The sequence below is a fragment of the Hyperoodon ampullatus genome (assembly GCF_949752795.1).
Source record: "Hyperoodon ampullatus genome assembly, chromosome: 8".
Classification (NCBI taxonomy): Eukaryota; Metazoa; Chordata; class Mammalia; order Artiodactyla; family Ziphiidae; genus Hyperoodon; species Hyperoodon ampullatus.
Genome location: NC_136921.1, coordinates 90,510,166 through 90,536,858, shown reverse-complemented (window position 1 = coordinate 90,536,858; position 26,693 = coordinate 90,510,166). Strand labels below are relative to the sequence as shown.

Genomic DNA, 26,693 nt, shown 5'->3' with positions numbered 1-26,693 from the left:
TTGTCAAAGTGTAATTTGTAACAATAAACATGAATTATCAATTGATTAAAAAGTTAAATTACTTAGAAAGGAAAATGAGTGACAACAATGTTTTAAATATTTTAAAACAATGTTTTAAATCTAAGAACTTAATGTAAGTATTTACTTACTAAAATAAAGCTAGGAATTAATCTTTAGTTACCTAAAAAACCTCCCAAGTCTGGTTGTGTACATTTTGCCACTCACATTTTTTTTTTTTAACTTTTAGTTTAAAAAATATCACTATTCAATAGATAATCGCTTTGTATCCATGAGCATCCCATCAAAACAGTTCAAAATCAAAATCCATCAAAACTCGAGTCAAAATGACCTCTTTAAGTGGCTTCATGAAAATGCTGTGCATTTTTCAGAATAGTACAGGTGTTTCTATGTGGTAATTCCTTTCTGGCATTTCTCAGGCAATTTATATTTTTCCAAGTCCTGAGGAAAATCGGTTGAGAAATTGGGAACCTGGGAAAGAAGTATTATAATTCTCTGAGAATTAAAACTTAACAATCACTACAAATGTTACTGGTTCAAAATAATCCACTAGTGTCAGTTGAAAGCAAGAGCAAGAAATGCTGACATGCTGAGCTGTAGGTTAATGTGGACATTTCAGGCAACAGGACAGGAGCACATAGAGGAGAAGTGGCACAATCTAATTAGTCAGTCTTGCTTTTGTGGCCATAAGTCTGGTTTATGGGCCCTGTCTCTTATTAATGGTGACTTATTCTTACAAATAAATGTTAATAAGTTTATATATATAGAATACTCTATATAAAATCCTGTGAGTGATATTCCATGAAATAAATTTTAGAAGCAAAATAAGTCCTTAAATTGGCAATTTTAGCGTGTGATTCTGTGTGGGGCTGTTAACCTCACTAGAAGTTTCATATGTTACATTTTCATATTACCCAGTAATATCTGCTGGTGTTTTCCAGTGTTTGAATATTCACTGTAGGCTACATACAGGTCTTTGTAAATACTTTAACAGAAGAAATGCTGAGAGAGGTGTTACTGTTATTGTAGAATACTCCTATATGAAATCAGAAAATGATTTAAAATCTGAATTAGTAAAAACAATATTGATTTCAACAGCAAAACAAAATCAGGATAAGCAGACAGTATTTTCATCATTTAAAAAATAAGAGTTTAAATAATGCAACATGCACCCTAAAGCTGTGAATTGAAGATTCTTTTAATAATTTGACCAAAGTCAGTACAAAACAGAAGACATTTTTCTACATCTGGAATATTTGTTACGAAACAAGGATCAAGAATATTGGATAGGGCAATTAATGCTTTGTGTGTTTTAAAATTTTATTTCAAGAGTTATAATTTAAATATTGTATAATTATCTTTCAAAATTAAAAAAATTGACATTTATTTTGTTAGTGTTCCCTTTTAGTATTCTCTATGATGAAATTCTATATCAGGTAGAAATAATTTTTATATGTTCTCAAAATATATAATCTTGCCAAAATAATGTTGATTCATAATAAATAAGCAACCATGTGTTTATTATTCTTTTTTATTTTTATTTCTTTAATTTTAATTAATTTATTTTATTTTTAAATTTTTGGCTGTGTTGGGTGTTCATTGCTGCACACTGGCTTTCTCTAGTTGCAGCAAGCAGGGGCTACTCTTGTGGTGCGTGGGCTTCTCGTTGCAGAGCACGGGCTCTAGGCGCGCGGGCTTCAGTAGTTGCAGCATGCGGGCTCAGTAGTTGTGGCTTGCAGGCTCTAGAGCACAGGCTCAGTAGTTATGGTGCGTGGGCTTAGTTGCTTTGCGGCATGTGGGATCTTCCCAGACCAGGGCTCGAACCTGTGTCCCCTGCATTGGCAGGCGGGTTCTTAACCACTGCACCACTAGGGAAGTCCCTATTATTCTCTTTTTTAAATAAAAAACTTTAAAACTTTTAGTATACTCATATCACAGAAAAACAATTCACTCTTTGTTACATCATTCATTATTATTTGAAATATGTAAAATATTAGGAAGAATACAGAGTAATTTGTAATTTAGGGAATTCTGAGAATTCAATTTCTCATTCCTGAATCCTGATATTAATACGGTGGGTATTTGAGAACACTGCTTGTTTCAGATCCACTCTGAATAACTGAGGTATCATTGAAGATTATGCGTTTTTGTGTTAGGTACTGTTATAGACTCTCCTACATTATTTAAATTGCATAACAGTGCTACGAGAAAGTGTTAATGTTTCTGCTCTACAAAAGGAGAAACTGAGGCTAACAGACTTGCTCAGTCTCTCTACAGCTAATTAACAATGGAGATGTATTTTGAACCCAGATCTTTTCTGATGTCATGGTTTCAAGTTTGTATTCTTCCCACTGATCAGATGTCTCCCTATTTATAAAACAAATTATTCACTTAAAATGTAGTAGGAATATATGTATTAATTAAGCTATTACGTGAAAAAAGAATTTTTCAAAGTAAATGTAAAAGAAAAAGAGAATGGATTTGTATCTTTTGCTTTTTAAAATGTTTTTATTTAAGATACTTTACATGTACATAAACATAAACATGAATACTTGCTGAATGATGTACTAGGAATGGCAATCGTTTAATAAAATGGCATTTTAGTTTTGAGTTTTGTGTATTGTTTTAAAGATCACAGTTGTATCTAATCTTCTTTTTAAACCTACCAATAGTCTTACTTTAGAATTGTGCTGTCCAAATAAGTAGCCACTAGACCCATGTAGCTTTTAAAGTTTACATTATTTAAAGTGGAATAAAAGTAGCTACAGTTGGGTTCCTCAGTTGCACAAGCAATATTTTAAGTGATCATTTATCACATATGGCATTGTAGCTACTCTCTTGTGCAGATATAAACCACTTCCATCATTACATGTAGTTCTATTGTTACAGCACTGGTCTGGACCATCAAAAATTAATTTGTAGAGATCAGGGATTCAGTTCTTTGCTATTTCATGTAGATTATGTTAATATGAGGATAGATTCTATCATGCCCTCTCTCTGTCCCCATCCCAAGTTTTTCCCCAACCCTAAAGTAGTAATGTTACAAACATTTTCTTTACATCAGAAATTTAAACTTGCTTGTTGGAGAATTTATCATAATTTTGAAATAATTAGAAAAATATTTTAGTTTCACTAAACCAAGGTTAGTAAATCATTCATCTAAGCACTTCTTAATTGTTATATTGAGTTTTTAATGAGGAATCTATTAACTATTGTGGCAGCATATTTTAAATTGTATTTTAATTTGGTAAATGTTCTCTGCTTTGCATTTTAAAATAAATGTCCTTTGGAATAAACATGACATTTAATGAATCTAAGTGGCTCTCAGTGGTCACTGAGAAGGAAAAGGTCCTCTTCCAAGTTTTGCAAAAGCATTTTTATTGTATATATTAGCTATTTGTCATAACTATGACTGTCTTGTACTAAAGTTAAACTTTTTCTGATATTGGGCTGTAACTGCTGAAATGATACTTTACTAGTGATTACTTTTTAAATTAAACCCACATATTAAGCCATAAAGTGACTTGAGCGCATTGTAAATAAAATTCTATAATAATGAAGTGCTTTAATTACAGTCCCTAGTGTGAGCATAGAACTCAGTAAAATCTTTACTTAAATTCTTATTATGTTCAGTTTTTTCCCTCTAAAGTTGTTTGAATCTAAGTAAAAAAGGGGGAACTTCAGCTTTTAAAGTCATTTGAGCAAATTCCATGAGAGAGCATGGCTGTTCTCCCAGTTAAGTGAGTTTTCACTGCATTTTGCAGCAAGCTAATTGCTTCTGCTAATAAATAATCTAAAATCGATGCTGACAGCAGTTAATTGGCACAGAGATTTTATTTTGTAAAGCTCTTGGCTAACAACCTTCTTTAAATTAATAGCATTAAGTGCTAGGAGGAAATAAATCTGAGGAATTGCCTGTCATTTGCTTGTCATGTCTAATAACTTCCAATAATGATGGCTGATAGATTTTTGCACATTCCATTATTGAAGTTGGTGCATGTAATTATTCTCCTCATTATATGTAAACAATTAGCAATATTTGGTATTTCCTTGCAGTAAAGCTGTTAAATACAAGTAACATATTAGAGGTTAGAAGCCATTTTAAAATCTGGATTTTAGTTATTTGAATGTGGAAGTCTTTCATGCTATCTGGATATATTATGTGCTGTTTATTTTAAGCCTTGTACTTGAACACTTTTTGAATAGGACTTATAAAAGTAAGTAGTGTATGTGTGTTTTAAAATGTGACAACTTGTGGAAATTTTTGTTTGCAGCTTGAAGAAGTCATGGAAAAAGAAACTTATAAAACGGCTAAATTAATTCTTGAAAGGTTTGATCCAGACTCAAAGAAAGCAAAGGTAAGGCTGTAATATCACTATTATTTTATTATAAATCGCACATTGTAGTAGGTCACTGTAATAACATTATTGTATTTGACAGGAGTTGGAGCCGCCATCTGCTGGAGCAACTATAACTGCAAGACCTGGACAAGGTAAATAACTTTGTAGAAACTCCTGCTGCTGTTGGAAAGATCCATATTTACCCAAGTGAGTTCAAAAGTGTGATAGAAGTGTGAAAAACTTATGTAGGATGATTTTATGTTAATTTATATTTGGTAATTTGGGATATGACTTAAAATAGATGGCAATAAGTTTATTTCATTTTGATTTTATAGAAATATGTTGATGAGTAAAGATGTTATTATCTGTTGAGATTAAATATATAATTAGTTTTAATCTTTTGAAATTTAAGTGATTTCACCAATATTTTGTAAGGTTTTTTTCCCCCCTTCAAATAAGAGTCTCCTGGAATATCTGCTATTATGAAAATTCTTACATTTTTATGATTTATTTTTTGAGGAATTTAATGAAGATTTTTGTCAAACTTGAGTTCCTTCTAAAGTAACACTGTTAGAAAGAAAAAAATATATAATTTAGAAATGAGAAAAAAAATTGAATTACTGCTATATAATAACATTAACTCTTTCTTTTTGAGGTTATATTGCCAGATTACTAGTGAAACCATTACTATTATGTTATTATTTTAAGTGGTCACATAAAGTATTCCCAAGACTGGCATGTGAAAAGATATTTTTGAGTTTGTATTGGCTTCCTTTTTTGTTCTCTTCTCTAGAGTATAATAAAATAACAGGCATACCTCAGATATTACAGGTTTTGTTCCAGACCACCCCAATAAAGTGAATATCTCAATAAAGTGTCACACACTTTTTGCTTTCCCAGTGTGTATTAAAGTTATGTTTACACTATACTGTAGTCTGTTAAGTGTGTAATAGCATTATGTCTAAAAAAATGTACATACCTTAATTAAAAAATACTTTATTGCTAAAAAATGCTAACCATCATCTGACAATGCAGGGTTGCCATAAACCTTCAATTTGTAAAATTCATTTTGTGAAAAAACTCAGTATTCCCAAAGTACAGTAAAATGAAGCATAATAAAACGAGGTATGCCTGTAGTTTGTAAGGCTTTTGTTGCTATATGGAATATACTATTACAAAAATTCAACTTCTACTCTTATAAATCATTGGAATTGGAGCCTGGTTTATAAAGTTAGGGTGACATTTAGAACTTCGAGAAGTCAGTTCTTTTATAAATATCCACAAAGACCATGGGTACTAAATAAGCCATATAGTTTTAGGTATTCTAATTGGCGGAGGTATGTGGGAAGAATCCCACTGTTTTCTGTCTTTTATAAGTAGGATTCTGGTTTATAGAAATATTAGCCTGCTCTTTTGATAAATGTAAAAGTCTATCAAAAATTATGTAAAAGTTTAAATATGATTAAAATAAATTAGTCGTAGAGAATTCCCTGGAGGTCCAGTGATTAGGACTCTGCCCTTCCAACTGCAGGGGGTGTGAGTTCAACCCCTGGTCGGAGAACTAAGATCCCACAAGCCGCGCTGTGCTGCCGAAAAAAAGAAAATTAGTCATAGATACTTGCAATGTAACACCTACTTTCATAATCAGTTTAAATTTTTCTATAATTTATACTTCTTACTAGTAATTATAAATTTTTTTTGGCCTGCAGGCCAGGTTTCTATACTTTTTACTTGTATGACTGGTAGTAACTTTTCAAAAGTGCTTCTTGAATAACCTTAGTGAATATATTTTTAAAATGTGATATTTTGCAGAAAGCTGTTGCTGTTACTTTAACAAAAATCTGTTCTTTCTTATTGAAAAAGAACAGATGTATGATGCCCTTTATTGACATTCTTAAGCATTTATTAATATTAGGCAACATTAGTTCCTTTAAGAATCTAAACTTACCTTTCCTTAGAAACTTTTGAAGCCCCAATTTTTGTCTTCTGCTGTCATATTGTAACTATAGAAAAACCATTTCTAGTCTCTCTACTTTGGATTCCTGCAGCACTGCTTTTGGATATTCTTTTAGGGAGAATTAACATTTAGCTATAATATAAATGAATCATTCACTTCAAAGAATGTATGTATAGAGAGATGAATGTAATATGGTTTTTGACCTTAAGAAGCTTATAACCTATTTTTTTTTTTTTTTTTTTTTTTTTGTGGTACGCGGGCCTCGCACTCACTGTTGTGGCCTCTCCTATTGCGGAGCACAGGCTCCGGACGCACAGGCTCAGCAGCTGTGGCCCACAGGCCCAGCCGCTCTGCGGCATGTGGGATCTTCCCGGACTGGGGCACGAACCTGTGTCCCCTGCATCAGCAGGCGGACTCTCAACCACTGTGCCACCAGGGAAGCCCTATAACCTATTTTTTAAAAATATTTCTTCTGAGGTACACTATTCTAATATTCCTAACTTTTCTGGGTCTGTAGATATTAATTGATATTTGGAATTTTTTTCCCTATTTAAAAAAATTCTAAACTGTATCTCAACTTTATTCTACTTTTTGAGAATTATAATTTAGTTCCTTGTTTAATTTGATCTTGTTATTATAGGTGACTTCGTCATGTATTTTATTTATGTTTAAGTTCTGTGTTTCTGTGAGTTTAAAATTGTCTTTATTTCTTTGCTTTGGACCATTGTTAGTCCGTCAGTCCCTCCCTCCCTCCCTCCCTTCCTTCCTTCCTTCCTTCCTTCCTCCCTTTCTCCCCAGCACCTTCTTCTCTCCCTCTCCCTTTCTTTCCTTTTTGTTTCTTTCACCTATTTCTGAACTTAAATAATAGAAAAGGGAAAAAAATACTAAAGGATGTATGTATATATGTATGTGGCTCTCCAAACTGAATCTCATTGCGGTGTCCTTATTTTACTAGCTCTCTTGCATGTTTTCTGAACCAGAACTTGGATTCATGTGTAGTAGATACCTTTCTTTTATTTTTTATTATTTATGTGTAAATGATATATATTACACTAAGAATGATTATAAAATTTGAGAATAGTATTCTTTGATTTGCTTAGGTTTAGCACTAAAAAGAGTAAAATATTTACTGAACATAATACTAACCTGACTGCCAGCCTCTCATGCCCCCCCTGCCATTTTTTTATCTCTTGTGTTTTTCTTTATTTAAAAAAAAAATTATTGAAGTATAGTTGACATACAATATTGGTTTCAGGTGTACAACATAGTGATTCAACATTTACATGCATTACAAAATGATCTCCACAATAAGTATAGTAACCATTTGTCACCATACAAAGTTATTATAATATTATTGACTATATTCCCCATGCTGTACACTATATTATATCCCCGTAACTTATTTATTGTGTCACTGGAAGTTTGTACCTTTTAATGCCCTTCATCTATTTCATCCATTCCCCAACTCCCCTCCCCTCTGGCAGCTACCAGTTTGTTCTCTGTATCTGTGAGTCTGTTTCTGTTTTGTTTTGTTTGTTCCTTTGTTTTGGTTTTTAGATTCCACATATAAGTGAAATCATTTGGTTTTTGTCTTTCTTTGCCTGACTTATTTCACTTAGCAAAAAATACCCCCTAGGTCCATCCATGTTGTTGCATATGGCAAGATTTCATTCTTTTTTATGGCTGAGTAATATTCCATTGTATACATTCCAATATTACATTGTATACATAAATACATACCACATCTTTACCTATCTATGGGTGGACACTTGCTATTGTAAATAATGCTGAAATGAACACAGGGGTGCATATATCTTTTCAAATTAGTATTTTTGTTTTCTTCAGATAGAAACCCAGGAGTGGAATAGCTGGATCTTCTGGTAGTTCTATTTTTATTATTTGAGCCAGCTCCATACTGTTTTCTATCGTGGCCGCACCAATTTACATTCCAACCAACAATGTATGAGGGTTCCTTTTTTCTCCTTGCCAACACTTGTTATTTGTTGTCTTTTTGGTAATGGCCATTCAGGTGTGAGGTGATATCTCATCGTGATTTTGATTTGCATTTCCCTGATAGTTAGTAATATTGAGCATCTTTTCATGTGTCTGTTGGTCGTCTATATGTCTTCTTTGGAAAAATGTCTATTCAAGTCCTCTGCCTATTGTTTAATCAGATTGCTTGGTTTTTTTGATATTGAGTCGTGTATCTTCTTTGGATATTTTGGATATTAACCCCTTATTCAATATATCATTTGCAAATATCTTTTCCCACTCAGTAGGTTGCCTTTGTGTTTTGTTGTTGGTTTCCTTCTCTGTGCAAAAGCTTTTTAGTTTGATTAGTCCCATTTGTTTATTCTTGCTTTTGTTTCTTTTGCCTGAGGAGATAGATCCAAAAAGACATTGCTAAGACTGATGTCAAGCATTTATTGCCTATGTTTTCTTCTAGGGGTTTTATAGTTTCAGGTTTTGCACTTAAGTCTCCCAACCACTGCGCCACCAGGGAAGCCCTGAGTTTATTTTTGTATATGGTATTTAATACTTTTGCATGTAGCTGTCCAATTTTCCCAACACTATTTATTGAAGAGACTGTCTTTCTCCACTTTATATTTTTGCCTCCTTTGTCATAGATTAATTGACTATACACATGGGCTTATTTCTGGGCTCTGTTCTGTTCCATTGATTAATGTGACTGTTTTTGTGCTAGTACAATACTATTCTGATTACTATAGCTTTGTAGTATAGTTTGAACTCTGGGAGCACAGTAACTCTGGCTTTGTTCTTCTTTGGCTATCTGGAGTCTTTTGTGGTTCCTACCAGTTTTAGGATTATTTGTTCTAGTTCTGTGAAAAACGCCCTTGGTATTTTGATAGGGATTGCACTGAATTTGTAGATTGCTTCGGATAGTATGGACATTTTAACAGTATTAATTCTTTCAACCCATGATCATGGTATATCTTTCCATTTATTTGTGTCATTATCAATTTATTTCATCGGTGTCTTATAGTTTTCAGAGTATAGGTCTTTCACCTTCTTGGTTAAATTTATTCCTAACTATTTTATTATTTTTGATGCAATTATACATGGGATTGTTTTCTCTTTTTTTCCCCTTTCTGCTAGTTATTAGTGAATAGAAATGAAACAGGTTTCTATATATTAATTTTGTATCCTTCAACTTTCCTGAATTCATTAATGAGTTCTAAAAGTTTTTTGGTGATGTCTTTAGGGTTTTGTATATACAATATCATGTTATCTGCAAATAGTGACAGTGACTTCTTCCTTTCCAATCTGGATGCTTTTTTTTTTTTTTTTTTTATACAGCAAGTCAGCAGAGCAACTGCTCCTAATCTCTTTATTTTTATTTATTATTATTTTTTTGAACTTTATTTTATTTATATTTTTATACAGCAGGTTCTTATTAGTCATCAATTTTATACACATCAGTGTATACATGTCAATCCCAATCTCGCAATTCATCACTCCACCCCCCTCCCTCTGGCCACGTTCCCCCCTTGGTGTCCATACGTTTGTTCTCTGCATCTCCCTCTCAGTTTCTGCCCTGCAAACCAGTTCATCTGTACCATTTTTCTAGGTTCCACATATATGCGTTAATATACAATATTTGTTTTTCTCTTTCTGACTTACTTCACTCTGTATGACAGTCTCTAGATCCATCCACATCTCTACAAATGACCCAGTTACGTTCCTTTTTATGGCTGAGTAATATTCCATTGTATATATGTACCACATCTTCTTTATCCATTCTGTCGATGGGCATTTAGGTTGCTTCCATGTCCTGGCTATTTTAAATAGTGCTGCAGTGAACATTGGGGTGCATGTGTCTTTTTGAATTATGGTTTTCTCTGGGTATATGCCCAGTAGCGGGATTGCTGGGTCATATGGTAATTATATTTTTAGTTTTTTAAGGAACCTCCATACTGTTCTCCATAGTGACTGTATCAATTTATATTGCCACCAACAGTGCAAGAGGGTTCCCTTTTCTCCACACCCTCTTCAGCATTTGTTGTTTGTAGATTTCCTGATGATGCCCATTCTAACAGGTGTGAGGTGATACCTCATTGTACTTTTGGTTTGCATTTCTCTAATAATTAGTGACGTTGAGCACCTTTTCATGTGCTTCTTGGCCATCTGTATGTCTTCTTTGGAGAAATGTCTATTTAGGTCTTCTGCCCATTTTTTGATTGGATTGTTTGTCTTTTTAATATTGAGCTGCATGAGCTGTTTATATATTTTGGATATTAATCCTTTGTCAGTTGCTTCATTTGCAAATATTTTCTCCGATTCTGAGGGTTGTCTTTTCATCGTGTTTGTAGCTTCCTTTGCTGTGTAAAAATGTTTAAGTTTCATTAGGTCCCATTTGTTTATTTTTGTTTTTATTTCCATTACTCTAGGAGGTGGATCAGAAAAGATCTTGCTGTGATTTATGTCAAAGAGTGTTCTTCCTATGTTTTCCTATAAGAGTTTTATACTGTCCAGTCTTACATTAAGCTCTCTAATCCATTTTGAGTTTATTTTTGTATATGGTGTTAAGGAGTGTTCTAATTTCATTCTTTTACATATAGCTGTCCAGTTTTCCCAGCACCACTTATTGAAGAGACTGTCTTTTCTCCATTGTATATTCTTGCCTCCTTTATCAAAAATAAGGTGACCATATGTGCGTGGGTTTATCTCTGGGCTTTCTATCCTGTTCCATTGGTCTATATTTCTGTTTTTGTGCCAGTACCATATTATCTTTTTTTTTTTTTTTTTTTTTTGCGGTTCACGGGCCTCTCACTGTTGTGGCCTCTCCCGTTGCGGAGCACAGGCTCCGGACACACAGGCTCAGTGGCCATGGCTCACGAGCCCAGCCGCTCCGCGGCATGTGGGATATTCCCAGACCGGGGCACGAACCCGTGTCCCTTGCATCGGCAGACGGACTCTCAACCACTGTGCCACCAGGGAAGGCCCCGTATTATCTTGATTACTGTAGCTTTGTAGTATAGTCTGAAGTCCGGAAGCCTGATTCCTCCAGCTCCGTTTTTTTCCCTTAAGACTGCTTTGGCTATTCGGGGTCTTTTGTTTCTCCATACAAATTTTAAGATTTTTTGTTCTAGTTCTGTAAAAAATGCCATTGGTAATTTGATAGGGATTGCATCGAATCTGTAGATTGCTTTGGGTAGTAGAGTCATTTTCACAATATTGATTCTTCCAATCCAAGAACATGTACATCTCTCCATCTGTTTGTTTCATCTTTAATTTCTTTCATCATTGTCTCATAGTTTTCTGCATACAGGTCTTTGTCTCGCTAGGTAGGTTTATTCCTAGATATTTTATTCTTTTGGTGCAATGGTAAATGGGAGTGTTTCCATAATTTCCCTTTCAGATTTTTCATTATTAGTGTATAGGAATGCAAGAGATTTCTGTGCATTAATTTTGTATCCTGCAAATTTACCAAATTCATTGATTAGCTCTAGTAGTTTTCTGGTGGCATCTTTATGATTCTCTAGGTATAGTAGCATGTCATCTACAAAGAGTCACAGTGTTACTTCTTCTTTTCCAATTTGTATTCCTTTTATTTATTTTTGTTCTCTGATTGCCATGGCTAGGACTTCCAAAACTCAACAGTGGTGAGAGTGAACATTCTTGTCTTGTTCCTGATCTTAGAGGAAATGCTTTCAGTTTTTCACCATCGAGAATGATGTTTGCTGTGGGTTTGTCATATATGGCCTTTATTATGTTGAGGTAAGTTCCCTCTGTGCCCACTTTGTGGAGAGTTTTTATGATAAATGGGTGTTGAATTTTGTCAAAAGCTTTTTCTGCATCTATTGAGATGATCATACGGTTTTTCTTCTTCAGGTTGTTAATATGGTGTATCACATTGATTGATTTGCGTATATTGAAGAATCCTTGCATCCCTGGGATAAATCCCACTTGATCATGGTGTATGAGCCTTTTAATGTGTTGTTGGATTCTGTTTGCTAGTATTTTGTTGAGGATTTTTGCATCGGTGTTCATCAATGATATTGGTCTGTAATTTTCTTTTTTTGTAGTATCTTTCTCTGGTTTTGGTATCAGGGTGATGGTGGCCTCATAGAATGAGTTTGGGAGTGTTCCTTTGTCTGCAAATTTTTGGGAGAGTTTGAGAAGGATGGGTGTTAGCTCTTCTCTAAATGTTTGATAGAATTCACCTGTGAGGCCATCTGGTCCTGGAATTTTGTTTGTTGGAAGATTTTTAATCACAGTTTCAATTTCATTACTTGTGATTGGTCTGTTCATATTTTCTATTTCTTCCTGGTTCAGTCTTGGAAGGTTATACCTTTCTAAGAATTTGTCCATTTCTTCCAGGTTGTCCATTTTATTGGCATAGAGTTGCTTGTAGTAGTCTCTTAGGATGCTTTGTATTTCTGCGGTGTCTGTTGTAAATTTATTTTCATTTTTAATTTTTTTGATTTGAGTCCTCTCTTTCTCGTGATGAGTCTGGCTAATGGCTTATCAATTTTGTTTATCTTCGCAAAGAACCAGCTTTTAGTTTTATTGATATTTGCTATTGTTTTCTTTGTTTCTATTTTATTTATTTCTGCTTTGATTGTTATGATTTCTTTCCTTCTACTAAGTTTGGGTTTTGTTTGTTCTTCTTTCTCTAGTTACTTTAGGTGTAAGGTTAGATTGTTTATTTGAAATATTTTTTGTTTCTTGAGGTAGGATTGTATTGCTATAAACTTCCCTCTTAGAACTGTTTTTGCTGCATCCCATAGGTTTTGGGTCATAGTTTTTCCATTGTCATTTGTTTCTAGGTATTTTTTGATTTCCTCTCTGATTTCTTCAGTGATCTCTTGGTTATTTAGTAACGTATTGTTTAGCCTCCATGTGTTAGTGTTTTTTACGTTTTTTTCCCTGTAACTGATTTCTAATCTCATAGCATTGTGATCAGAAAAGATGCTTAATATGATTTCAGTTTTCTTAAATTTACCCAGGCTTAGTTTGTGACCCAAGATGTGATCTGTCCTGGAGAATGTTGCATGCATACTTGAGATGAAGTGTAATCTGCTGTTTTTGGATGGAATGTCCTATAAATATCAATTAAATCTATCTGGTCTATTGTGTCATTTAAAGCTTGTGTTTCCTTAGTAATTTTCTGTCTGGATGATCTTTCCTCCGGTGTTAATGAGGTGTTAAAGTCCCCCACTATTATTGTGTTACTGTCGATTTCCTCTTTTATAGCTGTTAGCATTTGCCTTATGTATTGAGGTGCTCCTATGTTGGGTGCATATATATTTATAATTGTTATATCTTCTTCTTGGATTGATCCCTTGATCATTATGTAGTGTCCTTCCTTGTCTCTTGTAACATTTTTAATTTACAGTCTATTTTATCTGGTATGAGTATCGCTACTCCAGCTTTCTTTCCATTTCCATTTGCATGGAATATCTTTTTCCATCCCCTCACTTTCAGTCTGTATGCGTCTCTAGGTCTGAAGTGGGTCTCTTGTAGACAGCATATATGTGGGTCTCGTTTTTGTATCCATTCAGTGAGCCTGTGCCTTTTGGTTGGAGCATTTAATCCATTCACATTTAAGGTAATTATTGATATGTATGTTCCTATGACCATTTTCTTAATTTTTTGGGGTTTGGTTTTGTAGGTCCTTTTCTTCTCTTGTGTTTCCCACTTAGAGAAGTTCCTTTAGCATTTATTGTAGAGCTGGTTTGGTGGTGCTGAATTCTCTTAGCTTTTGCTAGTCTGTAAAGCTTTTTATTTCTCCATCGAATCTGAATGAGATCCTTGCAGGGTAGAGTAATCTGGTTGTAGGTTCTTCCCTTTCATCACTTTATATATGTCATGCCACTCCTTTCTGGCTTGTAGAGTTTCTGCTGAGAAATTAACTGTTAACCTTATGGGAGTTCCCTTGTATGTTATTTGTTGCTATTCCCTTGTTGCTTTCAATAATTTTTCTTTGTCTTTAATTTTTGCCAATTTGATTACTATGTGTCTTGGTGTGTGTCTCCTTGGGTTTATCCTATATGGCACTCTCTGCAGTTCCTGGACTTGGGTGGCTACTTCCTTTCCTATGTTAGGGAAGTTTTCGACTATAATCTCTTCAAGTATTTTCTCACGTCCTTTCTCTCTCTCTTCTCCTTCTGAGACCCCCATAATGCGAATGTTACTGCATTTAATGTTGTCTCAGAAGTCGCTTAGGCTGTCTTCGTTTCTTTTTATTCTTTTTTCTTTATTCTGTTCTGCAGCAGTGAATTCTACCATTCTGGCTTCCAGGTCATTTATCTGTTCTTCTGCCTCAGTTATTCTGCTATTGATTCCTTCTAGTGTATTTTTCATTTCAGTTATTGTATTTTTCATCTCTGTTTGTTTGTTCTTTAAGTCTTCTAGGTCTTTGTTAAACATTTCTTGCATCTTTTGAGTCTTTTCCTCCATTCTTTTTTGAGGTCCTGGATCATCTTCACTATCATTATTCTGAATTCTTTTTCTGGAAGGTTGCCTATCTCCACTTCATTTAATTGTTTTTCTGGGGTTTTATCTTGTTTCTTCATCTGGTACATAGCCCTCTGCCTTTTCATCTTGTCTGTCTTTCTGTGAATGTGGTTTTTGTTCCACAGACTGCAGGATTGTAGTTCTTCTTGCTTCTGCTGTCTGTCCTCTCCTAATCTCTTTATTTTTAAACCAGGACTTTTCCAGTCTATAACACCCTGCTAGTGTTGGAATGTCTCCTGCAGAGGCAGGAGGTGGCAGGAGGACAAGGACACTGGCAGCAGCCTGGATGCTTTTATTTCTTTTTCTTGTCTGCTTGCTGTGGCTAGGACTTCCAGTACATTTTGAATAAACGTGATCAGAGTGGGCATTTTTGTCTTATTCCTGATCTTAGAGGCAAAGCTTTCAGCTTTCTCTGTTGAGTCTGAGCTCTGGATTTGTCATATATGGAATTTATTATGTTGAGGTATGTTCCCACTATACCCACTTTGTTGAGAGTTTTTATCATAAATGGATGTTGGGTTTTGTCAAATGCTTTTTCTACATGTATTGAGATAATCAGGATTTTTATCTTTTGTCTTGTTAACGTGGTTTGTCAGATTAATTGATTTGTGGATATTGAACCATCCTTGCATCCTTGGTTTAAGCCCCACTTGATTGTGGTTTATGCTCTTTCTAATGTATTGTTCAATTTGGTTGCTAGTATTCTTTTTTTAATTAATTATTTTTCGACCGCATTGGTCTTTGTTGCTGTGTGCAGGCTTTCTCTAGTTGCGTTGAGTGGGGGCTACTCTTCATTGTGGTGCATGGGCTTCTCATTACAGTGGCTTCTCTTGTTGCAGAGCACGGGCTCTAGGCGCGTGGGCTTCAGTAGTTGTGGCGCATGGGCCAGTAGTTGTGGCTCGCGGGCTCTGGAGCGCAGGCTCAGTAGTTGTGGCGCATGGGCTTAGTTGCTCCGCGGCATGTGGGAGCGACCTTCCCGGACCAGGGATTGAATCTGTGACCCCTGCATTAGCAGGCGGATTCTTAACCACTGCACCACCAGGGAAGTCCTGGTCTTGATTTTTTGATCCATTCAGCCATCCATTGTCTTTTGATTAGAGCACTTTGTCCATTTACATTTAAAGTAATTATTGATAGGTATGTACTTATTGCCATTCTGTTTATTGTTTTCTGGTTGTTTTTATAGTTCTTCTTTGTTTCTTTCTTGTTCTCTTGCTTTCTTCCCTTGTGATTTGATGAATATCTTTAATGTTATGTTTGGATTCCTTTGTTTTGTGTGTGTGTTTTTGTTTTAGGTACCATGAGGTTCATATATAATGACCTATGTATATAGCTGTCTGTCTTAAGTTGATGATCTTGTTTTAACTTCAAACACTTTCTAAAAGCCCTACATTTTTAGCCCCCCATCATGTTTTATGTTTTGAATTTACATCCTTTTATTTTGTGTATCCCTTAACTACATAGATATAGATGATTTTACTACTTTTGCCTTTCATCATTTCTACTAGCTTTATAAGTGATTGAGCCACTACTTTCACTATATGTTTGTCTTCAGTGGTGAGATTGTTCCTTCAGAATTTTCTTATTTCTAGTTGTGGCTTTTTGTTTTCCACTTAGAGAAGTCCCTTTAACATTTCTCATAAGGTTGGTTTAGTGGTGATGAACTCCTCTAGCTTTTGCTGTGTATAAAACTCTACCTCTCCTTCAATTCTGAATGATAACCTTGCTGGGTAGAGTATTCTTGGTTGTTTCTTTTTTTCTCCAGTACTTTAAATATATTGTGCCACTCCCTTCTGACCTGCAAAGTTTCTGCTGAAAAGTCAGCTGATAGTCTTATGGGGGCTCTCTTATGTATAACTAGTTGTTTTTCTCTGCTGCTTTTAAGATTCTCTCATTATCTTTCTCTTTTGACATTTTAAGTATAATGTGTCTTGGTGTGGACCTCTTTGGGTTCGTCTTGTTCGGGACTGTCTGTGCTTCCAGGACCTGGATGTCTTTTTCCTTCCTCACACTGGGGAAGTTTTCAGCTATTCTTTCTTCAGATAACTTCTCCGCCCCTTTCTCTCTCTCTCTTCCTTCTGGAATTCATGTAATGCGAATGTTAGTATGCTTGATGTTGTCCCAGAGGTCCCTTAAATTATTCTCATTTTTCTGAGTTCTGTTTCTTTTTTCTGTTCAGTTTGGGTGATTTCCACTACTCTGTCTTTCAGATCACTAGTCTATTCTTCTGTATCATCTAATCTTCCATTGATTCCCTCTAGTGTGTTTTTCATCTCAGTTATTGTATTCTTCAGCTCTGATTTTTTAAAGTACTTTCTTACTCTGCTGAAGTTTTCACTGTGGTCATCCATTCTTCTCCTGAGTTTCGTGAGCATCTTTATGATCATTACCTTGAACTCTTTATCAGATAGATTGTTTATCTCCATTTCATTTAGTTTCTGAGATTGGTCTTGTTCTTTCATTTGGAACTTACTTCTCTGTCTTCTCACTTTGCCTCATTCTCTGTGTTTATTTCTTTGTATTAGGTAGGCCCGTTGCATTTCCTGATCTTGAAGAAGTGGTCTTATGTAGGTGGTGTCCTGTGGGGCCCAGGCACTTGCTCTCTTCTGTCCACCAGAGCCAGATGCTTCAGGGGTGTATCCTGTGTGGGCTGTGTGTGCCTTTCTGTTGTTGCGGGGCTAACTGCCGTGGGTTTGCTGGTATGTGGGGCTGGCCCCTGGGCCCAGCTGGCTGAGAGGACCTGCTTTGTGCTATTACGGGGGATACATTGGTGGGCGGTGCAGGCCCCCCAGCACATCTGGCTGTGAGGCTCAGTGACAGGCAACTGATGTGAGCACACTGGTAGGCGAGGCAGGCCCCTGGTGCTAATAGGCTCAAGGGAGGATTCCAGAGCGTGCCTGCTAGTTCTGGTGTCATCTAGGCAATATGAGATCACATAAGTGGCTGCTGCCAACATCTCAGTCCCCAGGGGGAGTCCCAGCAGGAGGCTTTCTAAGATCGGCAAGTAGGTCTGACCCTGGCACCTTTCACACTGCTGCCTTTCTGCTTGAATTCAAATTGAGTGTGTTTTTGCCTGCACCCTTTAAGAGCAGTCTCAGTTTCCTGCAGCCCTCTGGCTCTCCATAATGTGAACCCTGCTGGTTTTCAAAGTCAGACATTTTGGGGGCTCATCTTGGTGTGGGACCCCTGGGCTGGGGAGCCCAGTGATGGGATTGGACTCCTCAGTCCTTGGGGAGGACCTCCTTTTTAAGGTTTTAATTGGTATATGGGAATAAATTTGACTTGTATGTACTAATTTCTGATTTATTCATTTGTTTTTGTTTTTTCCAGTAAATGTTTATTGAGTGTGTGCTGTCAGCCATTGTTTTACACCCTGAGGTCATAGTAGTAAAACAAAAGAGACAAAAAAATAAATCTCCCTTTGTGCATGTTGTGGGGGTAGACAATTTTATCTATCAGTTTATCTGTATAGTGTTAGATAGAGGAAAATGAAGAAAGGATGATGTATAGGGACTGTCTTGAGTGAGGGTGGGTTGAAGCGTTAAATAGGGTTGTCAGGGAAGGCCACATTGATAAGGTGACATTTGATTAAAATCATGAAAGAGGTGAGGGAATGAGTCATGCAGATATCTAAGGGAAGTACATTCCAGACAGAAGGATCAGTAAGTGCAGAGATTGAGTAGAGAGCATGCCCAGATTACTCTAGAAATAGCGTGGAGGCCAATATGGCTGGACTGGATTGAACAATGGGGAGAACAGTAGGAGAGACAGTAAGAGAGGTAGCAAAGGGTCATATCATGTGGGGTCTTGTAGAATGTAGACCACTGTAAGAACTTCAGTTTTCAATTTTTAAAAAATGTTGTTTTTTGTTTTGAGCAGAGGATTGACATGATTTAAATTATGTTTTGAAAGGAAGGTGACTGTTGAGGCTGCAAAGGAAGCAAAGGTAGAAGCAGGGAAAGTACTTACGAAGCTCTTGCAGTTATCTAGGAAAGCGCTGATGGTGGCTTGAACCTTTGTTTAGTAACATAAGAGGTGGTTTAAGATTCTGCATATATTTTAAAGTTGGAACCTAAAAGATTTCCTGATGGATTGGATATTGGGTTGGAGACAGAGGACTCAGAGGTGACCTTCAGTGTTTTGGCCTGAGTAACTGGGAAGATAGAGTTTCCATTTATTGAGATGGTAGAAATTACAAGAGGAGCACTTTTTGGATGGGGTTTCAGGTGAGGTGGTGAAGAACAGGGTTTGATTTTGGATATGTATGTTTGAGATTCCTGTTAGACAGATGTCCAAGTGGGGATTCTAAGGATGTAGTTGAATATGAGTCTGGCAAACAGGAATTATGTGGATTGGAGATATAAATTTGGGTGTCATCAGTATTTGGATGGTATCTATTAAAACCATGAAACCAGATGAGATTATCAAGGATGTAAATGTGGAGAAAGAAGAGAAAAGGACCAAGGCCACCCTAGGGTACTCTAACATTAAGATATTTGGAGTAATGAAGAAGAACCAGAAAAAGAAAGTGAGAAGAAGTGGTCAGTGAGATAGGAAATCCCAAGAGTGTGTGGTGTCCTGGACACTAATTGAAGTTTCTGGGTCATGGTCATCTGTGGCACATACTACTGCCAAGTAAGTTGAGGGTCGAAAATTGACCATAGGTTTTAGCAATGTTGAGGAACTTGGTGACCTTGAGAAGAATAGTTTTGGTAGAGGAATGGAGTAAAAGCCTGTTTAGAGTAGATTTAAGAAAGTAAGGGAGTAGGGAAGTTGTAGACAATGAGAAGAGGCAGTTCTTTTGAGTAAAGGGAATTGAAAAAATGGGTAGCTGGAGGGGGAAGCATTTTGTGTGTATGAGTGAGGATGATGTATGAAAGAAATGATAGCATGTGCATGTTTATGTGCTACTGGGAACGGCCTAGAAGACATGGAATAATTGATGATGGAGAGAGTGGGGACAATTGATGGAGAACCATCCATGAGGAGACAAGAAGGGATGGGATTTAGTGTACAAGTGCATCTTGTACTAGTGAGATTAACAAAAGGAAAGTAAGTTATATCCTGCCACAGCTAACCTTGAAATCAAAAAGTATTGAAAAAAAGTTAATGGTTCTAGCAAATGGATTACAACTTCTTATTTAAGTAGGTTTTTAGAGTTTACTCACTTGTGTTCCATGGCAGATATGGAAGATTAAAGTAGAAGTCATGAATCTTTTTTGCTCTTGATAGTAAATGGAATGATACTTCATACTTTGCTGTTTTGGGGGATGTACATTTGATAAAGAAAATCTGTGAAAACATAAAATAGCAAATGCACTTTTTTGGGTGTTCTTATGTGTTATAGCTATACCGTTGTAGTTATTTATTGTATTACAAACCGCTCCAAAACTTAGTGGCTTAAAACAGCATTCATTTGTTTTGCTCATTAATTTACAATTTCGGCAGAGTTTGGTAGAAACATCTCATCTCTACCCAACGTGGGTTGGAGCTACCTGATTGGGGATGGAGTATCTACTACCAGGATGGCTTACTCACATGACTGACAAATTGGTGCTGGCCACTGGTTCCTCTCCACATGGACCTCTCTAATGGAGCCACTTGGATTTGCTCCTAATGTGGTGCTGGGTTCTAAGAGCAAGCCACCCCAAAGACAGAAAGTAGTTTTGAAAGCTGGCACACCTATATTCTCTTGGTCAAACAGCAGTATTACAGATTCAAGAGAGGGGACATAGGCATTCTCCTTCTCCCATTTGAATGGAGGTGACTCAAATAATTTTGGACTCTTATTTTAAAACTGCTACATATACCTTAATACAGGTAACAAAGGCATTTCTATCCCCATCCATTTTTCTGTGTTCATCTTAAATGCCAACATTACCATGAAACCTTTCTTCATCCCGTCACTGATTTTAATATCCCCCTTCCTGAACCCTTCATGGTACTTTGTTGTTTCCTTTTTTTGTGGCACTTACCTTGCATTAGTGTATGTTATAATTTTGTGTTATCTTTGCTTGCCACCTTTATATTGCAACTCTGAATTCCATTCAGTAGTGCTTTACTCATAGTGGTTGCTTAATAAGTGTGTTGTCAAAAGAAATAAAAGGAAACTTTTTTAAAGGATTCATAGATTTTGTTTAAATGTTGTAAAAAATTGATTAACCAAATGAGACCTTGGTGAACTGCAAGGTGCAGGTTGTTTAAAATTGAGAGAGGTAGGAGACAAACTAGAGTAGAAATAAATCATCAAGGTGATGAAGAAAAATGTTTCAATAAATTAAGAGTACATTTTGCTTAATAGTTCTTTAAAAAGCAGAGCAACAAAAAAGTAAACTCAACTAAAGGCTGGCAAGTGGTATATATTATTAGAAAATTTTCTGCTTGAAGATAGCTTTTTTGTATGGTCTCCTGAAATTAGGCTGAAATTCTCAATGTAGCAGGCAATAAAAATTCAGTTGATTAACAGTCTTATTCCATGTACAGCCTTACTTATTCTTGCATGTAACATAACATATTTATATTTTCTGGGGATGAGGACATGGATGTGTTTGGGAGGCCTTTATTCTGCCTACTATACCACGTAAGTTGGGTAATAGGCAGTTGGAAGTTCGTTATTAAAGTGCAGGAGGAACATAAATTTGTTTCATAGACTTTATTAAGCTCATACTCTGTGCCAGTACCTTGCCACATCCTGGGGCTATAAAGATGCAGTTACTGCCTATTAGCTCTTGGTTAAAAAAGTTATGCACATGTAAATAATCTTAACATACCAAGGACCACAGTGAAGGTCATCACGAATCACAGTGCATATGTTTTAATAACAATTTGCTTTGAGAACATGGTGGGAAAGGACTCTTCAGGTCTACTCTAAGATACCAAGAAGAGACCTTGGTACCTTGAGGGACTGCAAATAGTGCCATATGCCTGAAAAAGGGAGGTAAGGTTTATGTGAGGGAGGAATAATTATGAAGGATTTTGTATGCAGCATTACAGAGTTTGGGACTTTATCTTATATGCAACATGGGAACCACTGGAGGCTTTGCATTTTAGAAAGAACAGCTTTTGTTTGTTTGGTTTTGGTTTTTTCTTTTTTTGTAACATGGAGAATGGATTGGAGAGAGCAAGGCTGAACACATGGAAATCAATTAGGTTACCAACTAATATAGGTAAGAGATAAGGGCCTACACTAGATAGATTATTGCAAAGAAGTTGAAAACAGAAGACATTTAAGAGATAATTCAGATTTAAGAATAGATTGATAGGACTTGATGGCTATTAGATTTGGAAAGTGTGGAGTCGAAGGAAGAGTAAAGATTTTTAGCTTGAGCAACTGGTTAGATGTTAGTGTTATAAGCAAGATAAGGAACATAAGAATCAGAGTAGTAGGTTTGTGTTGAAGATACAACACAGCTTTTGGATCTGTTGAGTAGGAGTTAAATCCAGGTGATATGGTTTATAGGTAGTTAATTATTTCAAATGGAGCTTAGAAAAAAGTTGAAGTTATAGATACAGATTAGGAGTCATTGGGAAGCATAGGTGATATTTATTGAAACCATGAGATCGAGTGAAATTGCCCAGGGAGAGAAAATAGTGTAAGAGGACCTATAAGAACAGCTGTCCCCAACCTTTTTGGCACCAGGGACAGGTTTAGTGGAAGACAATTTTTCCACAGACAGGGGTGGGATAGGGGGTCGGGATATGGTTCAGGCGGTAATGCAAGTGATGGGGAATGGCAGATGAAGCTTCACTCGCTCGCCCGCCACTCACCTCCTGCTGCGCGGCCCAGTTCCTAACAGGCCGTGGACCGATACTGGTCTGCGACCCTGTGTTTGGGGACCCCTGTATAAGAACATTAACATTTAAGTGTAGATGGAGAAAGAGGAGCCCAGGAAAAAGAAGAAATGATCAAAGTTAAGAGCAGAACTAAACTGGCATCTAGAAAGCTGAAGTGTAAGTAGGGATGATATCCGTTGTCATATTCTGCAAAGGGTCAAGTAAGTAGAAGACAGATGAGGCCCTTGTTCTTTGTAACAACCATGGAGGTAAGTATTCTCATTATGTGAGGAAGCTGAACTGAGAGATGTCAACTTGGAAAAGGCTGCATGCACGTCTAATAAACAGGGTGGAGCTAAAATTTAAATCAAGACAGTTTGATTTCAGAATCTCTGCTTTTAACAACTATCTTATTATTCTAAACTTTGTTTTCTTCCTTTTGTTTATCATAAAATAGTAGTTTTTAATCTCATTTTGAGTCTGCTTCATTTTGAATTTAAAATTATAGACATGTTCTCATACTTGGTATGATTTTTATTGAATAGTTGATTGATCATTGATAAAGATGTTAAAACATCCTCTGGCCAAGAGGTGGCTTTATGGGACAGTCCTTATACTTAACCCGACTGACATAGAATGCTTGGTAAATCTTTTTGGGGGATGGTATTTTACCCTTAAATGTGGGAAATGTTCAATATAACCGATATGACTTTGTTGAGTAGTAGAAACTTTTTAAGAGAATTATAATACAAAGCATTTGTAAGTGCCATGTAGCTAAAAGTAGATAAATCTTAGATATTTTAAATTGAGACTACCAGAATATTCCATAACACTTTACCAAATATAGATTTGGTATTGTATTGCTAGCTGTTTTCAACCTTTGTCATGGTAGCTCTTTGTTACCTGCTTTTCCTTTGTAAACATTGAAACTTTTTCTCCCTTTCCTGACTCTTCTGTATCAGTTTTCCCTTTTGTCTGCCTAATTTTAGATTTAGAAATTATTAAGCCACATCTCTTTTATGGAATGCTAGATATGGTGTTCTTTGTTAAATAGTTAGTTATAGACCTTACCTTTCAGTAGCATATGAGTGATGTTAAAAAATAGAGTGCCTTAGTTAATTTTCACTGGGTAAATGCACACTCAGAGGATGCAGTCTCAAGTCTTTGTTCAAGAAGTGAAAGGATAATAGTAACTTTTAAGGTAGTCTAATAAATGTTAAGCATTTATTTATCTGCAAGAAAAATGTAATTTTTGAGTTATGTTTTACCTAAAAATCTGCTAAAGAAATGATTTACAGCATTTGATGCCTTGTTTTTTAAAATTAATTCCAGTGACCAGATCTTTATATGATTTAATTGATCTCAGTACCTTTTGCAGCATTTAATGGCTTTCCTAATGTGTAACCATCTTTTCAGGTGTTCCTTGTGAATAAAAGATATTAAGTGACCAGCTAATTTGCAGGAGTTATTAAGATACACTTAGTCTAGGTAAAATCTGAAGTTTTCTATAAACTGTAAGGAAAATAGCCAAGTATAAGGGCAGTTCCATTTATATAATGATGACATGCTTGTAATTTATTATTGCAGTGGCTAGGTTAGAGATTAAATTAAGAACCAATGGAAAATTAGTTGGTCCCACTAATTACAGATAAATGGTGATTTGAAATACTTAGCTGTATGAAAACACTGTCATCTGAAATATGTATTTAGTAAATGTGAGCTATCAACTTACAGATATTATCTTATTTAATTCTCATAACAATTCCGAGTTAGGATATTATTATCCTAATTTTACAGATAAAGAGACAGAGACTTAGTGAAGTTAGCCCACCTGTCGTCTTGTAGCTGCAGCCAGGATTCTAACCAAACCTTTTTGACCGCAGGGCCCATGTTCTTAACTAGTAGACTAGATTATAGTAAACTGAAATCTGATGCTCAAGCTGTACTTTTGATTGCAATGAACTTTTCATGAAAATCTTTAACTGTCAAATAGAGTCCAAATCTAAACTGTTTTGCTTCTGGAAGTATGCGTTTTTTACCAGTCATGCTAATTAAAATTTAACTTCTTTAATTTTAGCCTACAGTTTCAGGATTTGTGATAATTTAAGGTGATATGTAGAATTAAAAAGCTAGAAGTGCATCTTTATTTGAGATCTTACCATCGACATTCAAGTAAGATATTGGTGGGTATGGGGAACGACAGGATTGAATTTTATGTTATCGAGTAGGCAGGGGATCATGAAACTTTCTGTAAAGCACTGGATAGTAAATATAGTAAATGGCTTTGAGAGCCATATGGTCTCTGTCATAACTACTCTTCTAAAGTAGCCATAGACAGTATGTAAACAACAGCATTATTGTGTTTCAAAAAGAGGCAGCAGCCTGGATTTGGCACATTTGCCCACTTCTTGTAATTTTTGCAAGAAAAAGATAAGATTTGTTTATGATAATATATTGTTTATGCAGAGTGGAAGTTTTCCTTTGTAAACTGTATTGGCAAAAAAAGTTTACCCAAAAAGATAGCAATAGTATAAAGGAGAATGGGAAGCTAATGGTACCTAATAGTAAAGAATACTTTTTCAGCATTTCTATGACTACTTTGATTAATTACTTCATAAATACTTGATAATTACAGAATATACTTATTTACTCATTTCTTAGCATTACCATTTTTTTATCTTGAAAAAACAATTCTACAGTTTTCACTGGCATTTTCACTATTTCTGATAAACTTTCTTTATCATAACTTGGGAAGGATTGTTGTAAAAAGATAGGATGCATAACTGGGTGATGATTTTATTTTATTTGAATTTATTTTGAAAAATAATATCAGCAGGTAGACTTAGATCAAGGCTTGTTGTGTACATATATACATGTAGTTGAATTGTAGGTTCAGAAGTGGAGTACTCTACAGTCAGCTTTCAGTGTCACATTTTATAGATTTCTTATTACAAGTAGTTTTGACCCTACAGATGCTTTCTAGTGCCACAAAACATTATTAAATGTAAGTCATTTGTGATATTGACTAATGGTGGTATGTTGGATGTTGAACCTAATATATACTTTTTATTCTTATTCTCAGAGATTCGTCAGCGACCTGCAGCTCAAAGAAACCTTTCTCCAGCACCAGCAGGCTCTAGCCAGGGCTCTCCCCCAAAAGTTCCAGTATCTCCTGGACCACCAAAGGACACTTCGGCCCCTGGTGGACCCCCAGAAAGAACTGTTATTCCAGCCCTCTCGTCAAATGTGTTACCAAGACGTTTTGGATCCCCTGCTACTACAGTGCCTGGAATGGGTAAACAGAGCACTTAATGTTATTTACAGTTTCTGTTGTTTTCTCTGGTTACCAATAAAACGGACCATTTTCAGACAGTATGGAAATGGCATTTCATTTGGAAATAGAAGAGCAGTTATCTGATTAAGCAGGAGTTCCATATGCAATTAGCCATAACTCTTTACAGCTGGCACCTTGTGCTACTGAAACCTATTTCTTGAGCTCATTTAACTGTTATGGCTTCTTTGTTTAAATGGCAATAAAACTTTGTAGTATTCTGTAGTCAACAGTATAGCATATCTTTTTATATTCAGCTTTAGAATGGTCCCAGATTTATATAAAATGAGGATAGAAGAGAACGTTTTTGGAATGTATTCATGCTTTTTGCTAGCCCCTTCATATATATTTTTAAATATGACAATTACTTAACATATTTCAGGAAGAATATTCATGTGTTGTGGTGTATAATACTACTAATGTTAGTGTGGGCTTGGTAGATTTTTCTATTTTTAAGCCATAGAACCTTAGTATTTTCTGACAGATACTTTAACATAAAGTTCTATTGAATTAATAACATATTGCCTTTACTACTATTTCATTTCTTTGGATTCTCTTTTTTCAGTGCTGTAGATCTCTAGGGGGAGATCCCATTTTTGGAGTGTAATAGATAATATTACCCTGCAGCTTTCTTTTGGAGTGTGATTGGGACATGGAAGTCCACTACATCAGCAGATCACATTAGTTTATGTAGATTTCCATGTCTGATTATTGAATATGATAGTAAATTATTTATCTTATTTTAGAATATTTAATTTTAATTTAGATTACTTTCATATTTCATGACTAATTA

At 35.6% G+C, this 26,693-nt stretch overlaps 1 protein-coding gene across 1 annotated transcript in view; it reads left to right on the top strand.

Moving 5' to 3' along the window:
- The window catches only part of LNPK (lunapark, ER junction formation factor), a gene marked incomplete at its 5' end in the record, with an annotated part of 83,375 nt that overhangs the window by 31,396 nt on the left and 25,286 nt on the right, over positions 1-26,693 (top strand). Inside the window, 3 exon segments of the mRNA XM_079710491.1 lie at positions 4,293-4,376; positions 4,459-4,510; positions 25,652-25,864. Coding sequence (XP_079566617.1) covers positions 4,293-4,376; positions 4,459-4,510; positions 25,652-25,864 — 349 coding nt within the window.